Raw genomic sequence first — 22194 nt, forward strand, 5'->3', positions numbered from 1 at the left:
GCAAAAAAGGCGGTCAATAACGGTGGTTCGCATTGCCTCTTAAGGCTGAATTTCAAAATCTTCTGTCCTGTTTGATGCAGCATACATTGTATTTTTCCTGTACATTTTGGATCTACTTTTGTTTCGCTGTGCATGTTTGAGGTCACCCCAACATGGTAAATATAACTTCAATTCGATGTTTTTGGACCTATTAGTATTACTTCGTCGGGAGAATGAGGTAGACACGTGAATGTGATGCACACAACTTTTTTTTTATTATTGTGGCACCATAGACATTATCTTTTTTCTGGAAATGGGAACATCCCCTTTTTGGACAGCCCCTCTCATTGCGTTTGGTAATGACCCATAACACACGGATGACAGTGGGAGTTTCTTTCCAATCGATAAATGTACTGGGGCAAGAAATGCTAAAAGCGCGCGCGGGGCGCATGCAAATGGATGCATTAACAGGTTTCGAATGCTTTTAGCTCATCCTTTTTTCTTACAAAAAATCGCATTGCCCATCGAAACCTTCTCTCCTACAACCCCCCCCCCCCCCACTTTCCCCTCTCTCTCTCTCTCTTTCTCTTTCACTCTGTTCCTCTCCGTATTTATACCACAAACACATTACCATCAAAGGACCACGAATGAACAATCATTCAGATCAGGATTTGTGTTAAATTAAAAGTATATCATTACGACATGATGACAGCAGCCTTAACATAAAACAAATCATCCGTCTCCCTAACACCGAATCTCTTCTTTTGATTAACTATCATTAATTGTTCAGGACAAACTAAGCCAATTTCATAACAAAATATAATTTCTTTGTTAAAAAAAACAACATTTTGCAGTTACTCAAAATACACGCCAAACTTTGATAAATGTAAAGATTTGAAATTGGTAATGATATATGTCCAATCCCACAAACATGACAAATGAGATAAATGAATTAGAAAAGAAAATCGTTTAACCCAAACCTGTAAATATGATATTGATATACTATTACGTAACAATAAACGACAAATATATATTTTAAAAAATGAAATATAGAATAGAATTTTCCATTCAGCCCTCTCTCTAGTACCCTTCTCTCTATCTATCTCTCTGTCATCATCTGCCTACTATCCTCTCATGCATTTGGAATTCTTTTCCCTCTACTCCCCTCCCTTTTTCATCTCATTCTCCTTTTCTTCCCATTCATCTTCAGGAGAGTAACGCGAGATTCTATCCGCTCAATAATCGCCAACGAGGGTAACATAGAGGCTGAATTTGGCAACCAAATGAGATCGCCGTTTCATTCTCCGCACTCGCACGCGGTTTGGCCAAAGACAGCCTGAGTAAACTCTTCGTTTGATTCAGTTGCGTGTGGAGAGATGACGAACGGGCATCTCTACACGATATCGAAAAAAAAAATCGCATGGACATAATAATCGAAATCAATTTTCCATTGGTATTTAGATGAAATCGTCCTTAAAGTATTTTCAATTGTTTCATAACAAAACAATCAGTATATCTCGTGCTCATTGTTTCTGATTGCCTTCCCCTGTCTTGTTCAATAAAACAAAACAAATCAACCTTTTACATATATATATCGGGCCCAGTACCGGATCAGCCGGAATCTCATATAGGAACTTCCTTTAAAAAAACTTCCAAATACCATGAATTTATTGTTCAATGTACCTACACTAGTACTTAAACATGTAATGGTTATCTAGGGTCGTCCAACTGCTTACATTGTTTTAGCTTCTTGTTCGTCATGCATAATCCTCTTATTTGTAAGACTGTTAGCAAAACGTAAAATGTAGGAACAGTAAAATCGTAAAAGATACCTGACATAGGGTTCGAGTATCAGTTTACCACCCCATGAGCTCAGTGCATACAAATTTGTTATCGGGTAGCTGTCGTTTTAATGAGGCACAGTGTACTCACACTCACAGAAGCTTCTTGCTTGCATGTACACACACTGCTAATCTTGGCTTCTTCGACTTAAGTAAATGTTTGTAAAGGCTGATTATACAGAGCGCCTAAAAACACACGGTCCCCTTCTAATGCTTACCACTTTCTTCTTCATTCTCTGTCTTCCTGTCTATCCGGCTTGGGGGAATCGGTGGCTATTAGAAAGCCATTTAGATTTCCGTTGCCAAGTGCCAGAGCAAAATGTGAAAAAGTGGCGCCTTTTTCTCACCTCCTAAGAAGAGATGAACATCCAGGCAAAATGGATGCTTTTGCAGACCACAAAGAACTGAGATGAAAGTCTGATTTTGGTGAGGTAACATTACCTCCTATTGTCAAAACTGCACTTCAATGCATTGCTTAATTGGGGCTAAATACCCAAACCATGAATGACACGAAATGGAAAGAAACAAGATCACTTTCTTTCAACTTGAAATTTAGTTCACTGTAATTATCACACGATTTTAAGTCGTCATGCCTATAATATTGGAATGATGAAACAGAATCGATGAAATATATCAATCAATACTAGTAATGATAATAATAATAATACGATGCTTGTATAGCGCATATATAGGAAAATAGATACAGAAAAAAATGGATTAAAGCTATTATGTAGAATGTCTGAATCAAAAACTGCTTAGAAACAAATAAGTTTTGAGGCGACTTTTGAATGTAGAGCATGTAGATGCCTCCTTAATTGCTTGCTCGTTGGTTTCAAATGTAGTACTGTAGATAGATGATTATCATTATATGAAAACACATGCTTTAAGGAGTTGCATATTTTAGCCGACATGACATTTATTCATGATAGTGCAAAGTGCTATTCTATTCTGTGTCAGGTCTGTCCTTTCAAGCAGTATCGGTGGACATAGTTCGTTACCAGCAGCAGGCAGGATACACTTATCCCTGGGCAGATAAAATAGGTTCGATGAAATGGAGGATGATACTACGCAAAGCCCCACTGTCATCGGCTTGACAAATGGCGGTCGGTGCCATTTTTACTTCTTCATTGTTTCTCCTTGTCTTCCTTTTCTCCTTGCATACGCCGCTAGTCCACGAGCTTAGGTATGATGTGTAATCTGGCATTGTTTTGACAGCGTAGACGCAGAGGTAAACCAAATTGGAATGATGGGCCTTTCGTCCATTCTATGTTACAAATTGAACCATCTATAATCATATGCAAAGGTCTCCGCAAGGCCACTCTGAACACAGACAGGAAAATAGATAGCTCTGGTGCTATGGATGCATCATGATTTCCCATATTGTGTCATTTGAATTTGGAAGGGTATTTCATGCCAGCGTACACTCTAAAAAAAATGCAATTATGTGTCCAACCAACATTGGGCATTTCTTTTGGGCATTTCTATTTATCCAGTGTGATGATAAGTTTGCCCATTCTAAAGTAATTACTGCTTATTTCTCAATACAGGACAATATGCTTCCCGCATTGGGTAAAATACTGCCCCAAATTGGTTGGACACATAATTACCCTCGTGGTGGTTAAAAAAATTACCCAATATTTTTCAAATTGTAAGCAATTCTTGCAGGTCTATCAGTTTCATCTCATTTGCTCATTACTAAAAAAATAAATACAGATACATATCAGATAGTATGGAAAAATTGCATATCGAAATAACCAAAATCCAAAAATAGAGGAACGAGGTAGAAGAATATGCCAATATTCAGCTAAACACTAAAGAACTGAGAGTGTGGATACAAATACCCGACGCAAAATATGGAATGAGATCATGTCCTCATAAATGGCGAGGAAAATAGAATTCTATCCTTTTTCCTGGTCATCTGAAAAATTAATCGTTTTCACCAGTCAATGCACAAAATCACTTCTCTTTCAGTCACTGGTAGTTGAGCGTGTATTGATCGCCGCTGCAAGCAAAGTGGAATTCTGTGGCCTCATTTCGCCCATCTATTTCTCTCGATTTCATTCTCTCACAGCGTATGCTGTCCTTTTTTTGCACATTCATATCAGTTACTTGGGTTTCCTCAATTAAGAACCGAAGAAAATTAGCGAGTAAATTATTTCCAACTTTCCTCCCACACGTATTTTACTGCGAGAGTGCGTTTTCTCTCTATTCTGAGTATCACTGTCTTGTTTGACGCCATTTTAAGAAAATGATGTAGAAGAACTTCAGCGTCTTTTGATACAATGCCCTCTTACACTTTACACATAATAGTTAATTGATAAATTATCCAAGTATTCAGGTCACGGTTGGAAGCGAAAGGAGGGGTATGACATGTGAAAAAATACTGTAATTTGTAGGTGCGTGCATTAAAGTCCCCTACCCTAATACGATGTGAAGACATTTTCACGTTTTGCCAAGTGATGGTATAAAGAACTTACAGTGCTTTGCATAAAATGTCAATCATGTACAAATGCAACTGTACATGACAATATGATAATAACATCAGAACATCAGATAGAATTCCTCCATATTTCTTTGCCAATATCCGCTTGCACCGTGCTACGTACGGCAGAGCTCGTCTGGATAATGATAATGCATTCGTTGTTTGATAAACAAATGAAATTGTTAACGCTTCTCAGAATGTTGCTCTAGTAAATGGGGGAAATGTAAGGAAGACAAATTTCGTCTGTATCATCCCTTGATTTACGATCACTGCATATGGACACACAGGCGGCTGCAACATAAACACAACGCCACTGACCAAACCAAGCTTCGGTGGCGTCTGCCGGAGTCGAATGGCGTGTAAACGCGCAGTATTTCCAGATAAGAGGGGTAGGGGGTATCAACTTAAAAATACAACCATGGGTAACTATTTCCTCACATTTGCGGAAATACATGTACCATCGCACGTGAAAGATGCGCGGTCTAGCTCACTACATTAATGATTCTTTTACTTTGACATATCTGCCTTTTATTATCGTACGGTAATATATCAACCTAATTTGCAATATATTCAAGAAAGGAACTAGACCAAAGAATAGGTGTATTCCATATTTTTTCGACATCGTTCTATTTATGCATCTAGCACAATAAATATATTTCTGGTTTAGATAATTAAAATGCATAAATTCTTTACACGGAGCAATAGATGTGACGTAAACGCTATACAATCTTTGATCAATTTTAGTTTGATTGTGAATTTGTGAAGACTTATATTCATATTTTATGGTGTGGGGGGGGGGGGGGGCTTTGAATGTGGGTGAAGATGTATACTACTCTATCCGCCCTAGCATAATGTGTGTTGTTTGAGTATTTCACCTGGAATGTAAACAACAATCGAAACAAAACTGCATATTCAGCAAAAATACACTGTTAGAAAATTTATCCTTAAAATAAAAGTTCCTGCAGCAGAGTCTCGATAACACCTGTAATCTTACCAGATCATGTAAAATTACAGAAAATTGGTGTTGGTGTATGTAACCTTACAAATTTCCTTTAATAAAACACCCTTTTCCCCTTTCTAGTCAGACCTGTTCTGTTAAATGCCAAAAATCCTGAATTTACAGAATGATTCCGTTATTGCTTTCTGCAAATTTTTCTTTTTTTCTGTAAAATCAGTGTTTTTTAAACAGTATACTCAATGGGCAATATAACATGTTTGATAATAAAAATATCAATAGTAATAATAATAATGATAGTTGCTTATATAATGCTTAACACTTACTTTATCGCTTAAAAGAGAATGTTGGTTTTACCAAATTACCTTTGATTCAAATGCCTTTCACCTATCTAAAATCAGCTGTTTCTAGAAATTACATTTTGACATTTGCCTGTTTTTATCCACCGGTTACGGTTATTACCAAATTAATAAATTATGACGCGTTTCAGCACGAAATGAATGCAAGGTCAATTTAAAGATAATCCCTAGATTACCATACACGCTCATTAGAACCCACCCACACTACAAACGCACATGCACACACACACTCATTCCAATAGATTGTTACCAATCATATCCTCACGCGTTACCGGGGATATAATTTACTGTGTGTGTTTAGCCATTTCTAGCAAATTGAACGGAGGACGAGGCAAAATATAAGTAATTTCAATTGGGTGTGTGATAATTCATTCCGAAGCATATTTGATGATAATTTGAACTGTCGACAATGATATTACAGTTTCATTAAGGCAAACAAGTTGATTACGGTGTGAATTTGGTTCAATAATATACTTTGACGTTTGACATCTTTTATCTGCCTTTCGGCATGCAATTCCGACGGCAGCGTGACGCATATCGTTGTAATCATGTGTACTACTGTCCTTATCTGAATTGCTTGTGATATCAACTCTCATGTTTTACAAATGAGACAATAATTTGGACCATTTCTTGGTGTATTCATGCTCAAGGCTCAAGCAAAAAAAGTCAGTTGTATCAGAATTCACTAGTAATAATGTACGTCTCTTATTCTTAACGTGCTTGATTATCTCGGAAACAATATTTTCTTTCACAATTTGCAGTCAGCTTGCCATGATAATCCTTTTACATTGCCACTTTCATTGGGAAGGGCTTTCATTTATCACAACTAGGCTTAAGATACTATTTCCTAATTTTACATTTTTACGAAATGTTATTTTCCCTATTCCAGTGTGTGTTTTGTTTGTTGTTTAATTTATTTATTTTATGGCGTTTTCGCTTCCCCCAACCCCTCTGCCGCCCATCCTTCAATTTCGCCAAGAAGGTAGTGGTAATTCCACTATGTGAGTGATCGCATTTCGAAGGAAAACTCCAGTTGGGTAAATGAGGATTTGAGCGCCACGCAATTCGAACACGTGTCCATTTTCTATACAAGCGCTATCCACCATGATTGTTGTATGTATACACCCCGATATAAAATGTCGTAATTACGGGCCAGACGACGAAGGCGGAGAGGGAAAATCTGTCCGAGAGCGGAGTTTTATTTCCCGCCAAAACGCTGTTCATCGGGCTCGTGTGGCGTAACACAAGATGGTGAGACGGGGATGGAGAACGAGGGTGATAGAAAAAGGAGGACAAGAGCGTATTAGAGTCGAGGATTCAATCTGGTTCTGTGTTTTTTGTGAATGGAACATTTGGGACGGTAATTGAGGTGCGAAAGGAGATGGATGAAGTAGGTGTTTAGGATGGTGCATGTTGGAGGCCGTTAACAAGATTTAAGCTCCGTCGTCGTGTAATTGTCTCCTCTAAGAAACTAGTATTGTGGGATTAGGTTCCTCAGAAGCCAAGTGAAGAGACTGGGTATCACGCGGTGTCCCATTCGGTGGTGGTGGTTTTCATCCGACTGAGAACATGCTCAAAAATGAGAGCAGAGAGTCAAGAGGCAATTCATGAGGTGTTTTGCTTTCCTCTCCATTAAATCCCCCAGCGCTTGATTTGAAAGAAATGAAATTGATTGCTGAAGGTCAATCCAAAACTGTGAAGAACCAGCATAACGATAAATCAATAAGGTAGAAGATTTATAGATTTGACTCTCTGGAAACTATTTCATAATTTATAGCTATTTTGATCGAGTATGTAAATAGGATACAGGCAGGGCTGGGGTTGAGACCGGGAGGATGCTGAGAAAAGTTTCTCCCTTTGACTTGTATACGTCAGTCGACCCGACTCCAAAACCTGCTACCAAACAGGCTTAAGATGACCAAGTTTCTGGAACACTGGTCTCGTGGCCTTACAGTGGTCCGTTATCCATGGATCGAAATCATACCACTTCAGGGTTATCTTCACCCAATGTGGTTCAGGAGGACAACACTGACATCCACACCAGATAATACAACAGGGTCGTAACGTATTCAAGGGCCAATGAAGAGTGGCACATAACCCGCTTCTTTTGGAACAAGAATGAACTGGTCAGTATTCAGTCATCCATCTGGCATGCCTTGGAGAGATCCGAACCCTTGGGTACGATGTCATTTTTAGGCTTTTTTTTACTGGGTAGTGTAACGAAGGGCGGAGATTGCCGTCGACCACCCCCTCCCTCCTCAAACACACACATTGGCACACACACACCCTCACATACACACACACATACACACTTGTAATCTCGCACATAAATTCACATACATCTCTTCGTCCTCCTTTTTTTCGCATCACCCTTGTATATCCTCAGGGAAGGTACACGATGTGTGTTCGCCATGTCGAGTGTTGTTAGCGCAGCCTCAAGAGCCCAACACTGTTTGTAGTTCATGTTAAAAATACAAAGGAGAACCCTCGTGCGCTTGGGAGCAGTGCAGGAGGTTGCCCGCGATTCAGGTCAAATGAATAAGAACATGTTCAAGTATATTTCTCCCAAGTGTGTATGTGCAGAGACACATGCGTGTCGACATAGCAGAGGAATGTTTATTTTACACCGTCATGTGGAGTATATACACAATGTCATAGTAAAAGGATGACATTTGAATTGGGAAAATAACTATAATGTGGTCAGGGCAAATTGTCCATGGGCTAGGCCTCTGTGACATGACTCAGACACGAGCCTCGTGATGAAGAATATTATTGAGTGGTGAATAGCTTGGGATCCTTTGTTAAAATCAGGCCTACAATTCACGGCTTAAAGTATGTTCCGTAGTATAGTATTTATATGACCTTTACATTATACATGTATTGTGTCTTCGTCTTTCAAGTATCTTTAGGTACATTGCAACTACCAAAAATAAAAACAACTTAATTACTTTGTTAGGATAGTGATGTCCCTATTTGTTCCAGCAATAGATATAATTCCATCCAATATATGTTAATTTGTCGTATTTTATTTCAATGATTAGGAAAAGAATACCCAATGCTAGCCCCGGGGCACGCTATAGTTGCATTATAGTATGCGCGGTCAGACACAGATGTCGTTGTCGCGGTAATTGTGGTAATTATAATTTCTAATTTTCGACCGCTTATCCTATTCGATTGTAAATAGACCCTTGCTTAATTCTCGATCTCGGTGTAATCCTAAACCGGATTTCATCTTGTTCTGGCTGATGAACCGAGATGCCTGTAGTCTTGAAAACGATACCTGAGAGAAATGTTTGTTTGTATCCTTCGTCATCCGTTTACCACCACCGTACATGGTTACATCTCAAATGTTAGTGATTTGGAAAATAATAATTTGTATATACTAATGCTTGATAGAAATCGATTACAAAATGAAATAAACCCTTGTTTGAATAAGCATAGCATCATCCATACTAACAACAAACAGAGTCTATTTGTTTAGATAATGTCAAAATTATATAAAAGTACATATTTTTTATAATTATTTTGGACGTAAATTGAAAAATACACCTTTACAGCCGACAGATTCGATTATTGTAACTTTTTAGTTCCACTAAATATTACATGTATTACGTTAATATTTTATCTATGTATGAAGGTAGACACATCACACAGCTTTCGATAAATTATCATTATGATTACGTAATAAGAATCAATGATAAAATAATCTTAAGCATAGTGGACATGTACCTGTCTTCTTGATCTGTGACTGCGATTCTACAAGATTCGAAAGCTGTAATATTGTACGTAGTAGCCGATATAGCATTCGAATTATGTCTACTGTATGGCCAATGCATTGCTTTTGTATCTAAAAAAATCTAAAATGGTCTGCAAATGAAGGCTGTTGGTAAGTATTTCATTCGTTGGCTCTCCTTACTATAGACAATTGGCGATCATGTATGGATCTGAAATGATTCTCTCGAAATTCTATTACATAGTGATGAAAACCCTTACAAGGACCGAACGATTTTCATCGAAGCTATAGGGGATATCGGCAGTTAAGGAGGAGACGATATCCACAAAACGGGAATTCGTCCTTTTCTTCCTTAAGTTGTATAATGTTATAAATTGAATATTAGAATGATGAATATCAATTTATTAACCTAAGATTACGAGATATTCTCTGCCATTTAAACCATTCCGACGATTAAATACCAGTAGAGATTTCTTGATAACAGTATCAACAGAAAGTGAGTTCTGATGAGCTGTTTTTATTATTTCATTTTATATGTAAAATAAGGCTGCAGATGGTAAATGTGTATCTAAACAATGTCACTTTCCAAATTCCTTCCTCCGAGTTGCTTATTCAAGATTGGACGATCTCGAATTTCATTTTCATTTAATCTTCGATCAGTGAAATCATGGCTAAATTTCAGTAACCTATATTGGACAAACATAAGTTACCTTGCTATCGGCTACTGGTTTCTGGATTCAGAAATTCCAGTGAGTATATTTTACACTTTTTTATTAAAAGACACCTGTATTCAACAGTAAGGTACTTAGAAATACCAGTGAGGTATGCATGTAATTCATGAATAAGGAGGAGGACTCATTCGATCAATAAATATTATCAAAGGCATCCCGATTGGTCCCTGGAAATTGTCTTGATACACTTTCAGCCCACAGCAATCAAATGGGGCACCATTTCCAAAGGAAACATAAGAGATGATAAAGCTGATTAAGTTCCCCAAACATTCACGTCCCGGTCATGTTAAAGGATGCCGAATTCCTGACTGTCGTAATGAGGTTGGAGCTAATCCAGTAGTCCCGGTGACCAACAGATGTCAAGATTCATTCTGACATCTGATATACTTTATTCATAATTATACGCACCTATAGGTGGTCATGTTGTGGGAGTCATTTTAGGATTTCATTGATGATGATTCATTTCTGATCATCATCACAGCAACCGTGACAAAAATGTTTAACTGAGATTTTTAAATATGACCAGGTAGAGGTAAAAGCTTCTTTGACTGAGCCAAGCTGGTAGGTGACAGTGGGAGGTGGTGAGATTGGAAGTGGAACTGGAAGACGGGGTTGGTTGGTGTAGCAGATGGAGTGTAAAAATGGTGGGGATGTCACTAGGACGACGTTCGAATCGAAACTGGATTGTCAATGCTTTTACTCCAATGATGCGTACGGACCAAGTCACCCTTGACTGCACGACAACACTTTACTCATCCACTCAAGTTGAAAAAGATACCAAGATTTGGGGAAGCGAAATTCATCATCCACCCCGACCCACCATCTAGAAAATTTGCAGAAGAGAACCATCTCCAATAATTCGCAGATGTGGATTGCAAAGGAAGGTTTCATGTGTTAAAGACGGACCAAATCGATAAGGAATATATTTCCATGAGAAGTAGAAATAAAGTTTCACCAATTTGAGTCAGAATTTCTGAGTCCACTTTCATACTGTGTATTCTATATTAGGCAAGCAGCATGGTATGTTGCGTTAAGGATGTTCATTAATCAATCGCTTTCATTGCGTGACAAGTGAGGACCGATCCCCGCGTTCGTGTCATCTTCTTTGAGAGGTGTAGAGACAATCAATAGCCCACACTCCTGTGCAGAGGAGGTTTCCCTAGAGTTCGGTTAGCTTCGTCGAGCCTACATACCTACAGGAGTTTTGCCAAACCGTTCTTATGATTCACTCACGAGTAAATCACTTTGTTCTAGCCGACACGGAAGCAGAGAGGAACAAGAAACTGAGGAAGGATGAAGTGGGATGTTGAAGGGGGGGGGGGTGTCTGATACAGGGCTCGATGCAGCTATGGAAGGATGCGACGATGATATCACCGTAAGGGATAGCATGATGTGATCGGTACTGCATCCGTGTTTTTGCGCCTTCTGGGCGGGTGGAGCAGTGGGAATTACAAGTGAAGCGAGTAATGTCACTAAACGTTTCCTCGGGGTGCTTCTTTCCCGGTCAAGTTTACCCCCGATCTGGCTTCTGTTCCTGTGAGAGGCGAGTAATTATATATTCGAGAGGAGGGTGCAGGGAGGTGGCACGGGCTTTAATTCCATTTGACGACCGATCCACCTAGAAAACAGTTGTTGTCGTTCCAGTCTGTTGTTATACAGACATCGCTATGGGCCTTATAACGTACGTAATTCACAATAAGGAAAGGTCTTATATTTGCAAAATAAGATGAGTCAAGGTATATTTCTAGCAATTACATTATATTGCAAAATAACGATTAGTGATAATTTCCTCTTTTCATATCCTATTCTGCTTCTCTTATTTTACCCCTCTATAATATCAAAGCCAGGATGCATTGATAGCATAATTGATAAAAGGAGAATGGAAACAGGGTAAATGATTTATCCAAAAGAATTAGTAAATGAACATGATTAGTAAGGTAAGCAAGCTTGCAAGGCTGTTGGCCTGTAATTAACATGTATATTTTAAATTGTGTCCAAATGTACATAAATGTTACCTATGCAATATACCTTTGTTATATTTAGCGCTATATACAATATTCTTTATTTCATTCTTTATATTATTTCTTTTAACATGACTAGCGCGAAGAAATCTAGTTTAAAAAATCCAAACAATCTGAGGGAGGAATCAGAAATGCGCAGTCAACAAGCTTTTGAAGTATCGCTGGGATGAAGATACTAAAAGATATCGTAATCTATTGCCTACTTTTCTTACGAAACATTAACAATGATCCATCTACAACCTCATCTGTGACTCTAACAATTCATTTATGTACCACCTCATTCGTTAGTGTTAACAAGATCTAAAGTATTTGGTTGGAGCGACCGACTATCTCTTTAGCGCTGTCTTCATTAATTACTCCCCAGGGCAGAGGCAGACCGGGGAGAAAAAAGAGCTACATAATTACCGACTAGCCCCTTAATTAGCCCGTTCAATATTGTTCTAAATGAATCTAGTAGGATTCTTAAACAAAAGATCCACCGACAAAGTGAGCCTGGGGAAATCAATGTAACCTTACCAACAAACTGGATCGATACCAGTCAATGCTAAATGATTTGTACTTATTGATATAAACTGGACAAGGTTGAAATATTGGCTCACCATACACGCAATGTCAATGGTCACTTGCTATCCAAACACTGTCCAGAGAGGAGAGAGTCTTATTATGGCAAGTTCCATGGATTCGTTTCCTTTTAAACCAATTTCCCCTATATCAACATCTACCTTGGATCATGTATATATAGATTTAGTAATAAGGTTTAGATAACGTTGTGATTTATCAGGACAATGTAGATAGATATGAAATATAATGACGGACGAGTATGCAAAATATTGAGAATAGGTTTCGCTATGCAAAATATTGAGAATAAGTTTCGCTATTTCCACATCTACCTAAGATCAAGACACCATCATAACTTTAAGTTGACTTGAAATTAGTTAGGGCAATGTAACATTATGCGATATCATGAATGACGAGCACATGAAATACTGAGAAAGCAACCGAATATTCACATCGTTGCTGTTGTTGTTTAAAGATTCCTACTACGGTAATTCTTGTCTCAAGGGAGTAAGATACAGTGTGCGCAATACTGGTGCGCACTAACCTGTTCCATTTGTGTTTCGCAGAGAAAGAATCATCAAGCATCTATCAGAGACAAGTAATGTACCGTCAATTTAACATTTAATCATCCGATTGCTGTAAACCTAAATTCATCTTTTGGGCCTGTACTGCGTGCTCACTTGGTCGTCACTGAACGATTTAATGGTTCTTATGAAATCTACCATTGATGTTGGTGCTTACCGCGATCGACGGAGACCGTCCGCAATTGCGTATGCAGAACGGCGGAGATCGATGGAATTAGCGCAAGACTCAAAGATGACGTGTTTTACAGACCTCGTCCAAATATCGATAAAAATATGCCTTTGATTTTTCAACCTGATTAGACCGGCTAAATGTATGCATGCTTGCACGGGTTTTGTATGGTTGCTTAACATAACGAAAACGATATTACGCTGTGTAATGATGCTGTTTTCTGTTTGCGGGGGTCCATGGAGTAGTCCTGCCTCGGTTCTGGTTCATAATTGTAAACTTATATCAATATATGAATAATAAATGAGCGAGAGGGAAATTGAACGAGAGCGGAGGGTAAAATGGTCTTACAAAATTAATCTTCCCTAAATGGTTTCTTCATGAAATGAATTATTTATGGGTACAAAATACAAAAAAATCCTCCCACCCTGCCTTTCTACATAAATTGAAAGAAGAATATTACAATTCTGAACATATAAATGCACATTTCTCTTACGTGAGAGTAGATGTTAACTAAAGAGAATAGTGTCATGTCATCAAGCGCAGCGTCAACGCTGATAAACCCCTTGGAATTAGCCGATTCATCTTCTTAAATAAACATATATTTTGGGTCGGAAATCTCACCTAAATTAATCCTGCGTTTCAATTTCCTCAGCTCACTGGGGCTTTATTTTAATAACGCACATCACTTCATCTTTTACTGTGACTGATCGCTAGTGATGTGTATTGGCTTACGGAGGAATCCCTCAAAATATTACCACTTTTATTGGCGCGATATTGCGAGCAATTTGTTCGTTTGCGTGCCTGCGATCGCCTGTCTGACAAACTGTCAATGTGTCATTATCACACAAGTTGAATGTGATATTAAGCGGTCTTATCGCTTTCTCATTACGTAGGTCAATTTGTAGGGGGTGGGGGTATGACGATGAGTCTCTCACACACTCTTCCTTTCTGTACTCCATTTTCTCTTGGCGAAACGCAAATGTTTGTTCCCATTTCAAACATCATCAAATAACTAGACCGCAGAAATTGCCCAGCTCGGGATGTAGGGTAAATATTCCGGTTATTATACGGCACAAATACGGTTGATGATGCTAGAGATATGCACGTGCCAACATTTCAAGATTAAACGATTTTTTGTTAATTGAGAATGACCAGTAATTTACGATCGCTTCCGTTTTAATTCAAAATATCAAACACTTTTTATAAAAATAAAAAAAACTCCATGTGACAAATGTTAATTTAGTCCACTCAAAATTGAGAGGTGTCACAACTGCAATTATTAAGTTCGTGTGATGAAAAAGGAATATTTGTTATTGTTGAACGCCAAGTAATCTTCATGACAGATTCTGAATCAGGGTTGACTTATTTAGCTTTTCCATTGAAAGAAATATTCAATATCACAAACCATGACAATTACGACTTAATAATTCAACTGTTCTGTCCATAACATCAACATCAATGTCCCTTTATCAATATCAAGCATGTCAAGATCACCATCACAATCAATTCATCAGCATTGCTATAAACACATGAAACATAAGAACTACGAGATGGAAACTCTTGTTGATTTCTCATCCTTCTATATCAGTAAATCGTCCCAAGGTGAGTATACGCCCCTCTTCCCGTTCAGTTTGGAAATATGTATGTTAGTTGGGAGCGTACTAGAATCGAAAAGTCATAACTACCCCATAAAAGAAGGAAGATTTTATTTTTCCTTTTTTCAGTTTGTTTGCTACGTTTTTCCCTTTTCATTTTAATTTTGAACATACCTTAGAAGCCTGCTGTTCGGCAATCTGTTTCATTAGGACGCTCTTCTTCTTGTCCTTACATCGTTTGTTCTGGAACCAGACACGGATAACACGGGGGCTCAACTGCGTCATCTCGACCAGTTGTTCTTTCATGAGTGCGTCAGGACGCGGGTTGGCCGCGTAGCACGTCCGTAGTGTATGGAGTTGTTTCTCGTTTAGAACTGTGCGCACGCGCGTAGGCTTCTCTTGCTTATGGACATGGGAGCGAACAGAGGAGGTCCGATTGGGCATGGGTTCAGCACGGGTTGCTGTAAAGGTAAGAGCAGAAAACGACACAATATAAGTTACATTAGAATATCAACAGTGTTCTCTACCATACAGACACACTAATTCGTCATTGTAAATGTAAGAATATGGCAATCGGTGTACAAAAGGTGACATATCAACCTTTGGCCTATGACACAAATTCTCAAGTCGTAACATTAGTGTATACAGTTAATAGTAAGTAGTTCGTGTTCCTCTTTCATGCTGAAAGTACCAGTATTAAATTCATAACAGTAACGTATTATTGACAGATAAAATGAAATCAGCTTCGCAAAAAATAATGGAAGATATCCGACTGCGAGCATTGTGATAGCACTGCAATGGAAGCGCTGTAAGGGATTTTCAGCAATCTTTCACACTCTTGAGTAAAGGTATTAAAATAGTTGCGTATTGCTACAATCAGATTGTCAACTTTTCAGGTCTATGATCCCTCTAGTTCTACTACCCTGCGGTTTCATCCATTCCATTTCTTTCAATAAGCCCCCATTTTAAGATCCAAGATGGCAGTCCAAGATGGCCGCCAATGATGTCCAACAGTATTACATCTCATACATTCATCAAGTATTTATTGACCATGACGAGCCGGTGTAGATTCTTATCACTTTCTCACCGGGTATTTGGCATGTCAGTAATAACAGTAACTTCCCAATGATGAGTTTGGCCTGTCACTTTTGTTCTCGTCGCCAATCAAACCGTAATGAAATGTTTATTGACTGTTATAATCTAGTTGCTTTGGAACTCTCCCCCCCCCAGATTCCCGCCATTCTTCTTTCATTCTGAAGATACGTGCTACTGCCCTTCGTAGCTTAGACGTAACCATTCTATGGCGCCTGAGCTATCGCCTGCAGGAACATCATGCATTTACAAGGGTGTGTACAATGCTGGCAGACCACGTGATCAAACTTATTCAAAATCAGCGTGACAGGTCAACAACCTATGAAGAACTCGTTTGAGGATCCCGTTGAGTGGGTTTGGCATGTCCTACCTAACAGCTTACAATCTGTTGTGGTGTAAGTGACTTGCCGAATACACTGATCAGGTGTTACCATGCATTAAATAAAATATGTAACCATTTGTTTTGCCACCGACCTTTCAATGCTAGATTTATCTATTTGCTGTTGTTTCCCCTCATCAACTTCCATGGTATACAATAGCTGAACTGATATTGATGAAGAATTATGTGGATAAAAAGATGTCAACAGACTATTACGTAATCTTTGACTTAATAAACAAAAGTCGGCTTAAATATTCAACGTAGGATGAAAGGTGCAATGTTTAACTTTTGATGGATATTTTTATTGTGACAAAATATATTGTACATGACTTTAAGCTTAGGATAAGTTCAAAAGAGGACATCTCATTAAAATCGACGATGAACCCGACCCAAAATGTTCGTCTTTTCTCGATGCCCTATCGTGGGAGGAAAGAATCAACTAATTGAATACCAATTTTACATTTTAATTTTATATTTCATTCTTGTATAGAAAGATAGCCTCGACTGGAGCCTGTGTACTTTGGTTGACTTGACAGAAAAAGGGAAATTCAACCCCCCCCCCATGATTGCTAGCTACTATTCAAAACCAACCCGCGTCTATACCATCGGCATATCTCAACACTAATTCGGGCAACTCTGTTCGGCATAATCTAATTTCTCCACTAAATCAACTCAATATTGGATCCGACTTTGTCGTCGATGAAACCAACATTACATCCGATGATTACGGACTTCAAATAGGGCCTGCAGTTCGCTCTCACAAACGATACGTCATCAATGGCGATTTTTACATTGGAAAGGGGGGATTGGAAGGAATGCAATACAAAAAGAAGATATGAACGATGCTAAATACAAAAGAGAGATAAAAATTGCCCTACTTCTCGATCAATCTCGGATTCATGAAAAGTTTGGAATACAAAACGCATGTGGAGATAATCGGCCAGTCATGAAATCCATTCAGGTTTTCCATAAATCTATGTATCGCATAGATTGGGACTGATTTACACAATGATTGTATGTTTATTGGTTGAGAGTTCTTTCGACCCTACCAATAAATAGTCACCTGACCTGGATGTGATCACGTGACCTCTCAATGAAACCATATTGCTCATAAAAAAGTACTCTAATCATGTTCATATTTTTCGTTTTAAAAATCAATAAGCATGACAAACATCCAATCACGTCATAAATAATTCCGAGGAGTATGATGAAATTCTTCAATAAATCTTGAATGAAATCTTGGGTAGGATAAGTAACTTTTTGCGTTTTCCAAAGAGCCAATCATGCCAAAGCAAAATCTTTGCTTCTACGTAATCGTGTATTCAATATCACTTTCCCACTTTTTAGAAGAAAAAATCTGACAGTTGCTTCATGATATCTGCTAAATGATTTTTGAGTATGGTTTCATGAATGTTTGCACTATTCCTTTACTTTTTCTTCATCTATCATCATGTTTAATTCATCAAGAATTTCATCCAATTTCCTCTCACTGCTTCGTTATAACATTTCCTTGTAGTACCCGAAGTCATCGGTGTTTCATGGAGAATTCTCTTCTCAATACCTACAAAACTATCCCCTCCATACCTTCAATCTCCCTTCTCTAACGTTTCATCGTCTCTCTTCCTCTCTCTCTCCTCCTTTATCTTTATATCCTCATTCTCCATGCTCTCTACCTTACTATTGTAAAAATTGATTTTCTTGTAACTCTTCACCCACCTTCTACGCCGTGACCATGATGACTATTTCCTATGACCACCGATTCATTCTTTTCAGTTTTAACCAAACGGAGGTCACTCGTTATACAGTCTGTGTTTCAATTCTATAGAAAATCTTACGTTCAACGACAATCCTGAGAGGTCTTGATATGCTATAGAAATCTGGTTGGCATGGACAGGAAAGGAGAGGGAATAGGCTCCATCGTGGATGCTTGTCGAAATGTAAAGCGATTGAAGAACTACCTGATGAAGAGAACATCGCTCCATGTTGCAAAGAGAAAGCTCAACCACAGTTTCAGTTCTCTATAGCCATTCATCATTTTTTTTCTAATTGTCTAGCTTTTGCATTTAAAATAAGAGCTCAGAAAACCAAGATAAGTTTCTTACTTTACTGAAATAAACTGATAAATTAATTAATTAATCAATCAATTAATTAACTAATAAAACATAAGACAATGTTCATGATAGTAGAAGTACTAGCAGCAGTTCTTGTTGCAATAGGAATAGTAGAGAAAGATCACGGGAATAGCAGAGAGCAGAAGAAGCAACAGTAGTTTTTTGTTCTAGAAGGAGAAGTAGTATTTTCCAACGAAAATTCTCAACCAATTATCAAATTCTTCTTTGCAGATACGATTGACGCAGTGTGTGTAAGTAGCTGGGGTCAAGTGCAGTGTGCGTATTGGCGGTTTAGATTCTGCCTTCCGTCAAGCTTTGAAAGAAGGCTGTCGGATTTCAGGCATTGATGATGCTGGATGGAAGAGCATCCCATTCCCTGACAGTTCTTGGAAAGAAGGATTGTTGGTAGAGTACTGTCCTGCATTGGGGGATCTGGTAGCCAGCAGCATGTGAGGATACATAAAGTTCTTGTAGCACCAATTCTTTCTGCGCCAGAGGATTGTCTAGCAAGCGTACACTCTTCACATTAAATAACAAGTAATTATTGGCCAACATTAATTATTATTTAAAGAAACGATATCGACAGAATCAAATTGTCACATTGGGTTTATCCAATGGAAAAAAATAGCATTGCTATAGTATATTTCATCTTCATATTAACATTTCATCATTTTTACTACCGAGTGTTTGTCATGATCTTCACATGTTTTACAAACTTGGAATGACAGGGGTTTGATTAAGGCGCTGGGCTAAGCAACAGGTTTTTGCAATAAAGCCATCAATTTTACAACAGGCTGCCTAAAGTACTTTCACACGAAACAAATGAGAATATTCCCCGTATTCCCCAAACGGTTACTTGTTCCGTAGCATGAACCCCGGCTCTTTCGCGGTTGGCAAGTAGAGCGCGAATTGAAGCTACTTATTATCACCAGTCTCATCTTCGCAAAGCGACGACGTTCTGCATCATCGGTCACGCTATATCATAATTCATACACGCCCCGTAAACAAGTAGTGTATACACTCGAGACATTTGGACATGGGGAGAAATCGAGGAGGAATGGGAGATCATAATCATATCCTTGCAAACCTAGCAACAAAACATATCGACCAAAGTTTGTGGGTCAACACATTATACTCATGATTGAAACTAAACACAGCTTATGATAGTAAAACCATTTTTATAATGATAACCACCTACTCTCGTTTGCATTATGTCACTCTTTAAATTAATCCTTTATCCAATGATATATATATATATATATATATATATATATATATATATATATTGGTAAAGTATTTATATATATATATATATATTGGTAAATTATTCTTGTCGGAATCAACCAAAAATAATTTTTCATCTATTTTACAGGGAATATAGTTATTCTTACACCATGTTGAGGGAATCAATATCGAAATCTTATAAACCAGGCATTCTGTTAAACTGTGAAATTTTAAATCAATCCTTCATCCAAGTATATATATTAATTTTGGTTTTATAGTATTCTTGTCGGAATCAACCAACATTATTCTTCATCTATCTTCTAGGGAATATATAGTTAATGGAGATTCAACATTTGACCTGATGACCCAGTCATGTAACGTATCTTTGTCTGTTAGTTTTGGGTATGTTTTTTTTTTCCTCTTGTCTTTCGCTAACCATGGGTAAAGCAACAAGACACAATGTTTTTTCTAGTTCTTATATCTACGCAAACACGGCAAACAAAACACGATTAGACAAATTTCACATGTGACGCTTGTTATATCGCCGGTAGCTTTGACATCGAAGCGCGTCTCGCCTCCGTGCCATTGAGTCGAGAGTGGAAAGAAGATGCCCGGGCCTGGAATGAGTGCATGAATCTTTAATGACCCCATAAGCACTAGATTTCACGGATCGCGCTGGTAGAATTAATTGGAAAATTTCAAGCTGAAAAATGATTTCACGCCTACCTGCATGCGTGCTCATCTCGCTTTTATGGGAAGGGCTAGGACAAGAGCAGAAAGAACGATGGATAGAAAGGGATAGAGAGAGAGAGAGGTTGAAATGTAGAGGTATAGAAGAGGAAACACTGAAAATAACAATGATTATTGAGAGATGGAACGTGGTGATAAGAGATGTGTGACTAGATATGAAAGAGCTTGTCGGCGCAGAACATTCAATATTCAAATAAATATTTCATACTTTCCGTGAGTCGGCGTACAGAGAAGGGAGATTTCGCGCAAACATTATGAAAAGACAGCTCCATTATATGTGGTTATGGTGAAAGTCAACTAGCATGGAGGATATTGTTATAAATAAAGGAGCGTGTTATGTGACTACAAAGCACAACATCAACTAAAATGTGAGACAAACTCTAGAATACTACAGGAAATCGGTTGTTCTTAGAAAACACAAGGGAAATATTTTGGAAAGAAGGGAGAGAGAGAAAAGGAAAAGGGCTAAAAAAGAGATACGAATAGAGCGTGATGGTCGTAGAAGATGGAGCGAAAGAGACAGATATGTAAGATAAATAAAATGTTTGAATGGCTACATCGGCTGGGGAAGATACATACATAAGTCTAGATGTGGAAATGGCGGGAAAATTTATGATTGAGCTGTGCTCACGTAAACCATAATGCGCCCAATGGGACGTCGGATGAAAAGCTCACTTTTCGCTGTTTACGTTAGATTTAATTTGGTTTGTTGTATATGCATTAAGGTAGCGAGGAAAAACCGCCCCATCGTTTACAGGCAGATGTGAAGCATGAGATGGGAGCTAATCGCGATGAGCTTTATAGGTGGATGGAGAGCTGTGGTGTGGCGATGGTGGTGACGATGGTGGAATCGGGAAGGAGACAGAATGGAAGGGATACAGATACTGTGAACGAAAGGATGAGAGGGGCAAATGGAGTCGTTGATAAAAGGAAAATGAAAGGGAGAAAATAAGACATAGAAATGATAGACTGACAATGTTTGCATGCGGAAGATAAAGTGAATAGTCACAGAGAGGGGGAGGGAGGGAGGGAGAGAGAAAGGGAGCATGGCAAATGAAAAAATATAGAGAATGGAAAGAGAGAGTTTAGAATTCTAAGACCCAACTTGAGCAGAGAGAGACAGTCACAGAGGAAAGGTTATATGGAGTGAGAGTTTGGTACAAAAATGCTTACAGGAGTAGGCTTAATTAAGAAATAAAAGTACTTGACAATAAGCAAAGCAACAATAATCGAGCATGATATAAAGTAAATTCAAGAAAAACAGAGAAAAAAGGCGACTAAAAGATGGCGTGTGCGTATACACAGAGAGGAGAGGGAGACGGGAGGAGAAAGATGAAGAGAGCAAAATAGAGAGGGAATAGAGGGTGTGTGAGATAAATGTACTAAAGAGGGATGTGACGTGCAGTCGTGTGTGTAAATGTGTATTTCTTTGGGGTTTCGTAGTGGATATATGTGTGTGAGTGCGGGAGGGTGCGCCTGATGTGCGTGTGTGCGTGTGTGTGTGTGTGTGTAAGAAGGTATGTGTGCCCCTATGGGGTATGCATGCGGATGAATGTGAAAGGGGAAATAATTGAGTGGTCGCCGTCAGATTGTATGCGGCGCCAACAATTAAAAAGTTAAGCATTTTATCA

General features: G+C 38.4%; 1 protein-coding gene across 1 annotated transcript in view; it reads right to left on the bottom strand.

Annotated features, from left to right (window-relative positions):
• LOC121415134 (insulin gene enhancer protein ISL-1-like) overlaps nt 1-22194 on the bottom strand; it is a 61649-nt gene that overhangs the window by 22877 nt on the left and 16578 nt on the right. The window contains exon 4 of the mRNA XM_041608256.1: nt 15182-15468. Within this exon, the coding sequence (XP_041464190.1) occupies nt 15182-15468 (287 nt within the window). The remainder of the gene's footprint in view (nt 1-15181; nt 15469-22194) is intronic.

This window comes from Lytechinus variegatus, chromosome 5 (assembly GCF_018143015.1).
Source record: "Lytechinus variegatus isolate NC3 chromosome 5, Lvar_3.0, whole genome shotgun sequence".
Taxonomy (NCBI): Eukaryota; Metazoa; Echinodermata; class Echinoidea; order Temnopleuroida; family Toxopneustidae; genus Lytechinus; species Lytechinus variegatus.